The sequence below is a fragment of the Blastocystis hominis genome (genome assembly GCF_000151665.1).
Source record: "Blastocystis hominis, Singapore isolate B (sub-type 7) whole genome shotgun sequence assembly, scaffold_3".
Classification (NCBI taxonomy): Eukaryota; class Bigyra; order Opalinata; family Blastocystidae; genus Blastocystis; species Blastocystis hominis.
In genome coordinates this window covers 1002612-1014702 of record NW_013171838.1, presented here as the reverse complement: position 1 = coordinate 1014702, position 12091 = coordinate 1002612, and the positions used below count along the sequence as shown (strand labels likewise).

The following is a 12091-nucleotide window of genomic DNA, read 5'->3' as shown; positions in this document are numbered from 1 at the left end:
AAGTAAGCTTGGTTTCAGATCCCTACGCTCCCATCTGCTGTCTGGCACATGGCGCAACCATCTTCTTCATATAAAATATCCACGTACGTTCCTGCAGGCACATACAGTGAACCAGCTTGGTTCCCTTGAGTAGTATATTTCACCTATCAATGAACAACAATAAAATTACGCACTTTAGCTCGATACAGAATCATTTTAGAATAAAACCGTTACTTTTACTTAGTATCCAAAACTGGAAAAATTCTTCAATGGAAATTGAAGTTCCGTTGCAAAATAAACTGCTATAATTAATAGGTGCAAATATAAAGCGGGTTAATTGAGGATGTGTGGACAGGAAAATAAGAATGAGCTTTGGATTCTTTTGGAATCTTTAACGAAGTGGGAATAATTAATGCATGCTATAAATATCCTATTTTGTGGTCATCAAGAATCTAGGACGAACTGTGGGACTATTAGGGGTTGGTGTGCTGTGAATATATTAAACATAATAGAATAAAGAAATACCAGATTGGATTGCCTGTAACTGAGTGCTAACATATCAGTTATTTCCACAACGATCATCCACTATTGCAAAGAACATATTTCATTGATAGAAATAGCTAACATCACACCTCATAATATTCTCAATCCAACAAACAACGCAAAGCCCAAAATCGGAATACATCTTCCTTCTCGCAATTTCCTCAACAAAACCCTTCAAATCTCCACCCAATATCTTCTCCACATCTCCCTCCTCCACTCCAAACCGATGGTCCTTCACCATTTTATAGGGATGCAGCACATACGATCGAATCTACCGCTAACGATTTCCTTCTTCTCCCACCTGACTGCTCCACGCATTCACATCCTTCCGAGCATGATCCTCTTGCTTCTTCTCCGCTTCTTTCTCCGCTTCTCGCAGCAGCAACTTCGACTTCACCATTTCCATCGCGATCTCCAAGTTCTGATGCTGATTTCGCTCCGCTTGGCACTACAATCGATCCTCCCTTTCTTTCCTACTTCCGCCACGATCCCAGAAGGGAGATGCGTCACGCGCACTGCGCTCTCCGTCTTGTTTACATGCTGGCCGCCAGGCCCAGAGGATCGAAACCGATCGATCTGCAGCTCGGTGGGGAGAATGCGGAGAGAGGAAGCCGCTTCCGGAACGGGAGACACGGAGACGGAGGCAAAGGAAGTGTGTCGACGCTGGTTTTTGTCGAAGGGAGAGATGCGGACTAAGCGATGAACGCCGCTCTCCAGGGAGAGATAGGACGCTAGATCGTCCCCCTCGAGCTTGAGAATGCTGCTGTGGCAGCTGTCGCCATCGTCGAGTTTCGAAATGAGCTTGCATTTCCAGTTCATTTTTTGCGCAAAGGATGTGTACATCGCGAGAAGCATCCGCGTCCAATCGCAGGCGTCTTCGCCGCCGGCTCCTGCGTGGAGTTCGAGGAAGGCACTCGTAAAATTCCCGAGAGAACAGTCTACATCACACCCAAACACAGATTTAACGAAGCAAGGCCATGCTGGTTTCCATCTCCTTCGTTAGTTCATACGACTTTTCCATTTCTTTCAGAGTTATCTCTTGAGATGCGTCATCCCCTTCACAACACTCTAGTTTTCATCCTGATCAACAATACAAAGTACCGTACATCTCTTCTATGTCCGAGATTGCGATTTGCGTATCCCAGATCTCCGGCTATAATCAATTCTTCCGATGAGCAATCAAACCTCATAAGAAACGAATTTCCTGTCCGTCTCTGCAATCTTTTGTAGATTATTTGCTAACACATGATGATCACGCGCAACCGCTTCGAATGTGTAGCTCCGAGCAAAAAACTTTTGGAAAACCCGCACAGAATGACGAGTGAGAGACAACATGCTGCGTTTGGAAAAGGAAGTGATTTCCGCGGGGATTGTCAAAGCTCGATTCTTCACCTATTCTTTGATATTCTTGCTATATTCTATACGGAGTTCGTTCAATGCAAGATCTACTCTGTGGAAAGGTATCAGATTCGTTTTGAGGTAAATCAAAGGTTCTCTTGATAGGTAATTGTGATGCGGGGAAGACATCAATGCGTTCAATCATATTTGCAAATTATGAAGGTAAATCGTGAGTGGTACGAAATCATGAGTAGCCAAGGACGCCTCTCATCTGTCTGCAACGTATATCCTGCTATAAATTGCTTGCTATTTCCCTAATTTGAAAATGACGTAGATCAAGTCCGAGTGCGTTTTCTTGGGAATCTAGTGCTAAATATTCTCGACTGCGGAGGGTGCGTTATACTGGAGCGGATTCACCGATAGACAAGAGCGTTTTCTAAATGACATATTTACAAACCGAAGCAAGGATATTTTCTCAGGAGTTAGCATGATGCTGTTCGTGTTTGACGTGGCTTCCGACCAGCAGGAGGTTCCACCCAGTTCCCATGTTGTCACTCCGTAGGTGGATTGGAAGATCTACCAGCAAGCCATGGAGAAGCTCAACATGTACAGCGCCAACTCGCTCGTCTACGTCCTGGTTCACAAGATGGACAAGATCCCCCAGTCCGAAAAAGCCAACGTTTTCTTTCTTTTCTTTTGTCTCCCCGCAGAAACTCAGTTTTTACACAGAAAAAGCCACCAGCATCTCCAAAGGAAAGCCCATCAGCGTCTTCGGCACCTCCATCTGGGACGAAACCCTCTATCTCGTACATTCCAGAAATCCCCCCGATTTTAGGCATGGTCGAATGTGATCCAAAGCCTCGTCCCCGACTCGCAGCGTCTCCAGAAGCAGCTCAACACGATCGCGGAGCTCACGGAGTGCGACGAGCTGGTTTTGTTCGAGCGGTCGACGTTTTTGGTGCTGGCGAGCTCGAGCAATGATTTGAAATTGGACTCGAATCGCTTCGAGAAGATCAGCAACACGATCAAGCAGTTCAAGCTGGTGACGACGTGCGTGTGAAGAAGGGGAGTGAAGAATAGGAAGTATCGGAGCTCGTACGAAGGCTTTACGATTCGAGACGGGCAGACGATCATCTGCATGAAGCCGTTCACCGAATACACGTCGATGATGGTCGTGTCCTCCGCCACCCACACCAGCATCCCTTTCTTTTCGTTTTCACTCGCTAGACGAAGCGTTAATCTCCGTGAATCTCGACTGTGCGCGTCCCTACTTCGAAGAATACCACATTTCTCGTGTTTGAGCAACAAACAATCCACGCATTCAGCGCTGTCTTCAGCGCGCAATAGCTCACACTGCTGTCCGCCATGCTCTCCGCGCGGCTGCTCTGCCCGTACCGCAGCATCCGCGTCGTCGTCTGCAGGCCGCTCGCCGCCAGCGCGCGCAGGAAGATCTCGATGCAGTTGTGACCGCAGATCGTGTTGTCCGTGTCCTCGATGTACTCCGCGAACGCGTCGGCCGACTGCTGCTCGATCAGCGCCGCGCCGCGCTTGTCCAGCTCCTCGATGTTCTGCCAGATCGGCTTGGAGCGATCCTTGTAGTAGAGGAAATCGAAGTTGTAGCCCCAATGGCAGAAATCGGAGCTTATTACGAAGACCGTTTTGGGGTCGGTGAGGAATGGCGCTAAGACTCTATGGTATAAAAGATAAAAAAGAGAGAGAGGAACGGAGCTATTTTGGATTTGTAGCTCGATGAAACCGCGCCCACCATCATTAACACCACCTTGGCGCGCGATCCGAAGAGGTGGTAGACGAAGGGAAGCTCGATTTCAAGGCTGTGCTCGTTTTCTTCGTCTCGCATGCTGCAAGAGCCGAAGAGATTCTGCAAATGAACAACCCAACTTTTCATAGACAGATTCTTTCAACTTTGTGATTGCTTCCGTATCAACGTCGAGATCTCCGAGAGGAGTTTCCACTTTGGTAGCTTGAGTAAGCATGCACTTTCTACTGTCGATTGGAAGAAGATTTCCCACTGAGAATAGTATCGGTGGCAAGGGCCCAGCACAAATACACGTTCCACAGATTGATTTTGCAGGTGAGCGAAAGACTCGGCCGCAATTCTACCGGAGTATCTAACAAGAGAGCCTAAACAAAAAGAATACACCCAGCCAGCGTGAGGAACCACGATTCCTTTGATGGTTTCTTTTTCCTTGATCGTGACATCCGAGAACCATTCTAAACATAAGACAAATAGGAGGAAAGAAAAATACCAGAAATCATTTCCTTTACTACGGATTGCTGTTTGGGGTACCTATCGCATAGACACTATGTCCATTGAACGTACCACGATCCAGCAAATTTGGCGTGTCGTATAATAGACATTATTCTTGGAATAAACAAATAAATGTTAAAGATTCAACTCCCACTTTCTATTTCATTTCTAGAGTATTTCTATGGCGTTGGGATAAGTGGTATAGATTGTTCCACAACCTTGATTAATATTATGGGGACAGAATTGATTTTATTGCTGTTAAGCAGAACAGAATGTATCTTACACACACAAAAATCTGCTCATCGTAATTTGAAATATTCATTGGTATGATTACAGCATTGCTACGTTTTGAAGCAAACGAAAAATAAGGGAAAGAAACGAGTAGAAAACAGAATCACTTTGATATGGTTTATTTGTTAATCTATGTAAGTATTACGACAATAGGGTTTATATAAGGTAAAAACATTGTAGGTACAGATAGAAGGAAAAGCGGCAGCATTGAGTACAAATGATATCTTACATTATCAGAGTGAAGAATCTGCAACAAAGGTAAGTTCATTTACAGAACTCGATATTTCAGATTTATCTATGTAAAAGGCGAATGGAACCGTCTCTTCGGACTCAAGGAGTTCATTTAGTAACTCCTCCAACTGAGAAGGTGTAGAGTTACTTGGGATATCGATCTGAGGACCCTTACGCTCTCCCTACATCAAAGTAACACTCTTTGTAGTACATCAGCCGTTTGGAACTGCACGATTACAGACACCACAGCCTTTGCCTTTTCTTCTTCTTCCTGGAGTTTTCTCTTCTTCTCAGCGTAGGAGCTCATTCTCAAACTTTTCTTTGTCGTCCTATTTCTTCATTTTCTTATTCCAGACAGAATAGAAATGCGAAATAGAGAAAAGGAAAGACAGAATTCTTTCTCAGAATCTCGTTTTTGAAAAATGAATCCTTTCGCCAATATTACTCACAATTATAGTATGGAAAACTATTTTCCTCTTCATCCTGTAATTCATGATTTTGAATCTCTTAAAGAAATAGGATTATTTTTATGAAGGAACACAATACCCATACTTCTGTAGAAGTTGTAAACAGTTCTGTAATTCTGCTATTATTCATCCCAATCGTGATAATAGACGATTTCGAACAATTTGAGAAATAAGATATCATAGACAATGAATCTGCAAATATCAGGGGATAGAAAACAACCAATTCGTTTTATCCACAGATTACTGAGTCTTACCGATATAATTATGATAATGGAGAATGACCCAATTATGAGTTCGTGATCTTCCAAACCTTCTACAGCTCTATGAGTTTATGGAACCATCTATTTATTGATCAAGCTTTCTATTACATCCGTTCAAATTTAGAACTCACTAATGGGCGTTTCATTTCTTCTTATTCATAATTACTGTATTGCTGAGTTGATCCTGTGAATATGGTATCCAAGCGAGTTTATGCATGTGATTACGGAAAAGGCCTGGCTATTCTGGGTATGCTACTTGCTCACACATTTGAGGCTGGTATTTGTGACTGGAATCACGATATTGAACTCCACTATATCCAGCGAATTCCAATCGCTGTAATAGTTGTATTAGCGCCCTTAGCACTTATCTGCCTTATGGGGTTATTTTTCACGTTCATTACATCCATGACGTGTACTATGAACATCATTCGAATAGAGAGTAAAGGAAAAGGAGCTGTGATGAGCTACTTTCTATATCGATTTGCCTTTGCTATTGTCCTCAAGTTTGTTGAGATATTCTTTAAAAATTGGTGGCAGGAGTATGGCATTTTTCAAACCATGTCCATCCGCTTCCCTCAAGTTGAACTCGGAACGGACGGGGGTACGCTGGATTCGATCGGAGCTTGTGGTTTACTGGTCCCGGTTTCTGTGTATTTGGTCCGACGCATTCCTTGGGCTCGGAAGGATTATAAGCGCCAAGTGGTAATCCTTTCTGCAATTGCTGTTCTTCTTTTATTTTTCTATTTACCAATTGCCGACTTTTTTGTGATGCTGGCTGAATGGCTCTTCAAATATGAATTTAACTTCTTGGGAATTATTTGCAGCAAGTTCGGGAAAGGAAGTTTCATGATAGCGCAGTGTTTTCCCTTTGGATTAGTGGGTGGGTGTATTGCAATAATCATGGTGAGTACAAAATTATGGAAACCTCTTTGGATTTACGCAAGTAGCATGATGGGTATAGCTGTTGCAGTGGCTATTTTATATCTCGTAACAGATCCGGATCCCTTTAATAACGTTTTAAGCCACAGAAAGCCAAGTTTTGTCCGTTTCTGTGAGTTGGGTTTCGAGTGTCTGGTGATTGTATTTGCATCGCATCTATCAGACAACGAATCGCGTCCTCTTTTGAAGCGATACCAATTCAACAAGCATGTTACGTTTTTGAGACGAATTAGCTGTGTATCATTGTCTTGTTACATTTGGGAAACTTGGGTTTCTCGACAGATTCGGAAGTTCTTTATCGTGGTGGTTGGTTTTCCTTATGACTTGGAAAAGAAGGAGTCGCTGTGGAGCTTCTGGGCTGTTGGAGTTTTTATGATCGTGAATCTGATTGTGGACTTGTACATAATTACTTTCTGGGAGAAGATCCAGTTCCGATTCAGTAGTGAGCGAACGATCGCATGGATCTTATCGTGGTTATTTAACCGAAAAGAGGAGGTGGATTGGAAGGCCAGCAATCAAAAGATCATTTATGGACCGATAAACGAGCTGGAGAAGGAGATTATTGAATCGGATGAGACCAAAGCAAAGAAAAACCTGTCTACTGAAGTTCAAATGGTTGAAGTAGATATGGGCGAGAAGAATCCGGAGACGACGGATGCTCCTCGACGCACTCAAATTGGTAACAAGCAAGAAATCCAATTGATGTCCACTTTAATCGAAGCGAATTCAAATATCGTTTCAAAATAACTGTTGCTATTCTAGATGTGTTGCTATTTGAAGGAAAGTAATAGAGCCAAATATATGTATTGCAAAGAAGTGTATACTAGGTAAATGAATGAGTTATTTTTCTGGTTTTGTTGGAAATAGACAACTTTAGAATCGATATTACGAGAAATATCACTCGGTGTAAGGAAAAATGAAACAGAGAAAAGGATAACAATATGTGCAAACCTTTCGATGGTGAGTGTTTATCTATTTTCACATAGTTGTTATATTATGCTAAAGGAAACGAGCATATTGACGACTGACATATAATTCAAGCACAGACCGATGATGTTTTGTAATACGCAGATATGTATGTTTTCATTGATCGTATTCATCGAATGTATGTACCGCAGAGTGGTGTATGAGACAAACGGAAATATTAGTTAAGCAATTCAACAATATACAACAATCAGATACTGTGTAAGCCACTATCAGAATAGATCCTGAGGGATCTTAAAAGATTTGATATGTAATGAGACTAAAAGTATTTTTTAAATATCATACTGTATATTTGAGAGAAGCAACGTAATACAAATGGAAAACATTATAGTTGTGTTCACGAATACTCTCAAGGTTAATGGTCTTTTGGCAATTAAGGTAACACCATAAGTGATACAACGTAACAAAAATCAAGACAATACCAGATTAGAAGTATTATGTGAAATGTGAAGTACCAAAACGATACATGGTTGATAATACATAAAGGTAACACACAATAAAGAGAAAAAGAAAAGTATTACAATCATTATAATCACAGAATAAGTAGTATGAGGAAACTATCGACCTAAATAGATGATAGACAATGATTGATCTATATTTCACATTTCTGATATGTTGGATATGGAATAACAAAGATATTGGAATATGTATTGGAAAAAACAATCAATCAACCACATTCTTTCATAATCATTGTGTATATAATATTTCATCTGAATCAATCTCTGGGAATAGAGAAATGGACGCCTTGACAAGATTAGCAAGAAGAGGAGAAACATCTATGAATGAAATCATGTCATCTTATAATACTCTCAATAGATTTATATTGAACACACTGGAATGAACAAGGTAATTTGACAATTTGAAGATTTGGAATATCTATATACAATTACTACTCAATACTTAAAAATACTATTTAAGGTCACCATTGAAGAACACAAAAAGCTTCCTTCTTCAGAAATGATGGATGTAAGATTTGGAAGATCTACGTTCAAGGATTTCAAAGATTTCATCCATACCGACCATAAACAATGAAGATGAACGAACACTATCATGTCCACAAAGTGCTCTATAACCAAGTTTAATGGATTGTAATGATGGAAGATCTATACCAATTATTCTATTCAAATTTACATAATACTTTCCAGCAATGTAAAAGAGGAATCATAAAATGCCCAATCACCAAGTGTAATGGATTGCAGACTTGGAAGATCTAATCAATCAAATATACAATATCATATCATTACTTCGAATATGAAATGAGAAATGTGGAAAACTGCTTGCTCTTGATCCAATAATACCAATTTTAATGGACTGTAATTGCGGCAGATTAAACATATAAAATTCTCCATTATAACCACGAAAACTATTTTCCGCAATTTCAATAGATTCCAATGACTCACAATTCAAAATGGTGAATGATCCCATGTTTTCATCGTCATCGCACTTTATTTTATGATTAAAGGAATTCTCGCCAATTATCAATGTTTTTAATCGATTCAATTCACAGATTTTGAATACTTGCACTGATTCAAAACAGTCATTGCCAATCTCGATTGATTGCAGCGATTTGTATCTTCGCAAATCCAATTTATATAAATCATTACAGCTGCCTGAACAAATCACCAATTCCTCTACTTTCAAATCCATTTCAAATAATTCTTCACTATTGTATATCTTCATTCGTTTGGGAGGAACGTGTACAATTGGATTAGATTTCAATTCAATTCGATTTTGATTTTGATTTTGATTTGACAAAACACATTTATCAGTTTCTTTCATTCCTCCAACATACCAACCTTTATATAAAGTAGCGACACATTGCCTTTCCTCTCCATGTTCCCACTCACTTTCACGAATTGCTGTTCTGCTTGTTTCATCAATCAAATATCCCACTCCATTTCGTACATATTTACCATTTTCTATACAATATCCTCCAACATAGATGGGAACTCGATTCAATAAATCCATATTCCCATTCCCATCCTCACCATTGTTTTCAGCATATTCGACCATAGTGTTAGTTTCAGCATCAAATTCACGAATGATTCGAATCAATTTGTCTTTTATCCAATACCCTTCAATCTTCTCTTTTCCATTTTCTATTTCATATTCCACTCCATAACCATTTCGATTCATTTCTTTATCAAATCCGCCTCGATAGATCACCACATCATTCTCTTCACCCATTTCATGTTTACACTTACATCGAATTGCCATTATCAATCCTTCTTTACCGTTTTCGATCATTCTTCGATCTCCATTATTTCCAAGGATGGAATTCCAGTTTTCTCTTTGTAATGCCTTACCATTCTCATATTCAGTTATTTCACCTATTCGTTTACCATTTTTCATCATCCATGATAGACTCAGGATTCCACGATTGAATAACTGACAACGGCCTTCAACTTTACCATTTTTGATTTCACTCAACAAATATTCGTTTGAATGGTTTCCTTGATATAGAGTCACTTCATATTGAACTCCGTTCATGGAAATCTTCTTCTTTTTACTAGTAACGTAATCATGGAGTAAATACCTGGATTCTCTGGATTGTTTTATCGAATCTATAAATGTTTATGCTATTTCTATATGAATACTATCAAAAACGCTGACCATTTTGTTATATTCTGTTTTCCTCAAGTATCTAATTGTTTTACTCCAAATAAGTTTATGGCGGTTTATTATAGTGATAACTATAATTATTGTATATGGTTAACATTCTGATCTTTGTTATTCTGTGTTTGTTGTATTCATCACTTCCACTTCGGTCTGTATTTTGAATGGTGAATACTTCAATCCATCTTCTCCTATTTTGGATGCTTTCTTCTTCTCTTCTCTGAAAATCCCCTGGTCGCATCAACGTCCCCTTCTCTCTCTCTCTCTCTTCCCACTCCTTTATTCAACAAACACCCCACAAACACAGCAAAGGCCTCGCACTCAACCCCTCACGTTCTCCTGCGCTCCTCCATCTCCCTCATCTGCTCGCACTCTCTCCGAATCTCGCTCTCATATGTGTCAAAAAGCATCTGCAGATCCGCCGCGAACTGCTTCCTCAGCTCCTCCACCCTTCTCCGCGTCCCCATCCACTCCTACTCTTCACCGCGCCCTCCATTTCGACTGTCAAGCAGCTCTGGTTCTGCGGCTGCCTCGCCGTGATCGTCGGCAGCAGCTTCAACGCGTACCGCTGCAGCTCGCTCTGCCCCTTCGTCGCGCTCCCCACCGCGCTCTGCATCATCGTCGTCGGCGCTACCCTCCACGCCATTCCCCTCCCCTACGCCGCGAAACGCCCAGCCGCGTCGACGCATTCCCTCCCGACAGCCTCGGCGTTCCTCTCTGCACGTTCACTTCCGAGTCCATCCAAACTGGTGCGGAAATTGGTGCGGAAATTGGTGCGGAAATTGGTGCGGAAATCGGTGCGGAAATTGGTGCGACCGGACGGATCGGCTGGATGGGAGTGGACGGATTCATTCGATAGGGGTTTCGCGCGGGAGGGTAATGGACTTCCCGCACAGTGCCCTCATTGGACGGCGCGACATACCCGCTGGGCTCCGATCTGGCGTGACGACACACAAAAAAACGCACTTCACGATCATGGTGTTGGATTCCGCCGCGGACTCCGCCGGCTCCTCTTTCAGCGACACGACGGTATCCCCGAAATCGGTCTGATTTTTGGCACTCCCAAAAAAGTACCTTATTTGTTCCCTGGTTGGATTTGCGCTTCTTCTTCGCGAGGTCGGCGCGGCGCGCCAAAAGCCGGTCGACCAATCGGCGCATGGCTTCGGGCGCCTTCTTGGAGGCCTGCAGTTCGATCGCCGCGTCCTTGACGAAGCGGTGCTGCGAGGTAAAAGCACGCAGAGAACCCACTTGCAGCAATTCTTGGGCCGAGGGACGCTTCTCGGGGTCTTTCTCGAGGCAGCAGGCGACGAAGTCCGCGTAGACTTGGGACCATTTTCCCGCGGTACGAAGGCGCGGAGACGGACGGTTCGGGATCATGAAGATCGCCTGGAGGAAAGGGGAAACGGGGAAACTACGCGCATGGGGTGGATGTTGGAGTAGGGAGGAACGCCTTCGGCGAGCTCGATGGCGGTAATGCCGAGGGACCAAATGTCGGCCTATGGGAGAAAGGGCGAAAATAGGGACTTTTCCGTTGTAGGAAATTTCCTGGATGATTTCAGGAGCCATCCAGAAGGGAGTGCCGATTACGGTGTTGCGCTTGGAGAGGGTCGTGTCGAGCTTGGCAGACACGCCAAAGTCGGCGAGCTTGGCTTTTCCTTCTTTGGTGAAGAGAATATTACCCGCTTTGATGTCCTACCAATTTACAAAACGAGCTCATTCCCACTCGATGGATCTTCTTGTTTGCATGAAGATACGAAATTCCTAACAGCACGGAGGCCAGGATGTACTGAATTTCTTGCTCAGTGAAAAACCCGGCCTCCTTGTTAATCGAATCTGCAAGAGAACCACAATCTCCAAATTCCATGACAATCTGAAGATCACACTCTGTTCGAAAACATCATACCCACAAATCTCCATCTTTGTAGTAGCTTCCATAATAACGGATAATATAATCGCTATTGCATTCCTTTAGAATCGTTATTTCCTTCATCAAGTCGTTCAGCTCCGAATCAGCAGGTATGATCTTTATCGCGACAATTCGATTTGACTTAATATGTCTCGCTTTCCACACGGATCCGTAGGAGCTATTTCTTCATAACGGCACTCCGGTCCTACCCTTCTCCCATTCGTTCTAGTATTTCAAATACGCGCTCAGGATCAGTTTCAAGAGACAT

General features: G+C 42.4%; 6 protein-coding genes; 2 read left to right on the top strand and 4 right to left on the bottom strand.

The window, feature by feature from the left end:
• Nucleotides 1-583: 583 nt before the first annotated feature.
• Nucleotides 584-1377, bottom strand: GSBLH_T00003501001 (uncharacterized protein; the record flags this gene model as incomplete). The annotated part of the gene is made up of 3 exons (XM_013042263.1): nt 584-793; nt 824-970; nt 1000-1377. 3 exons carry the CDS (start codon nt 1375-1377, stop codon nt 584-586), a joined length of 735 nt encoding a protein of 244 aa, XP_012897717.1.
• A 1028-nt stretch (nt 1378-2405) lies between these two features.
• Nucleotides 2406-2920, top strand: GSBLH_T00003500001 (Gtr1/RagA G protein; the record flags this gene model as incomplete). The annotated part of the gene is made up of 2 exons (XM_013042262.1): nt 2406-2666; nt 2696-2920. 2 exons carry the CDS (start codon nt 2406-2408, stop codon nt 2918-2920), a joined length of 486 nt encoding a protein of 161 aa, XP_012897716.1.
• A 175-nt stretch (nt 2921-3095) lies between these two features.
• On the bottom strand, nt 3096-3718 carry GSBLH_T00003499001 (uncharacterized protein; the record flags this gene model as incomplete). The annotated part of the gene is made up of 2 exons (XM_013042261.1): nt 3096-3549; nt 3585-3718. 2 exons carry the CDS (start codon nt 3716-3718, stop codon nt 3096-3098), a joined length of 588 nt encoding a protein of 195 aa, XP_012897715.1.
• A 935-nt stretch (nt 3719-4653) lies between these two features.
• On the bottom strand, nt 4654-4958 carry GSBLH_T00006662001 (uncharacterized protein; the record flags this gene model as incomplete). The annotated part of the gene is made up of 2 exons (XM_013042260.1): nt 4654-4833; nt 4863-4958. The coding sequence occupies 2 exons, from the start codon at nt 4956-4958 to the stop codon at nt 4654-4656; spliced, it is 276 nt and encodes a 91-aa protein (XP_012897714.1).
• Nucleotides 4959-5570: 612 nt separating this feature from the next.
• Nucleotides 5571-7165, top strand: GSBLH_T00003498001 (uncharacterized protein; the record flags this gene model as incomplete). XM_013042259.1 has 1 exon in its annotated part: nt 5571-7165. The coding sequence occupies one exon, from the start codon at nt 5571-5573 to the stop codon at nt 7062-7064; it is 1494 nt and encodes a 497-aa protein (XP_012897713.1). The 3' UTR covers nt 7065-7165.
• A 3382-nt stretch (nt 7166-10547) lies between these two features.
• GSBLH_T00003497001 (uncharacterized protein) lies at nt 10548-12091 on the bottom strand (the record flags this gene model as incomplete). Its single annotated transcript, XM_013042258.1, has 6 exons — nt 10548-11303; nt 11333-11413; nt 11442-11609; nt 11641-11787; nt 11821-12001; nt 12033-12091. 6 exons carry the CDS (start codon nt 12089-12091, stop codon nt 10548-10550), a joined length of 1392 nt encoding a protein of 463 aa, XP_012897712.1.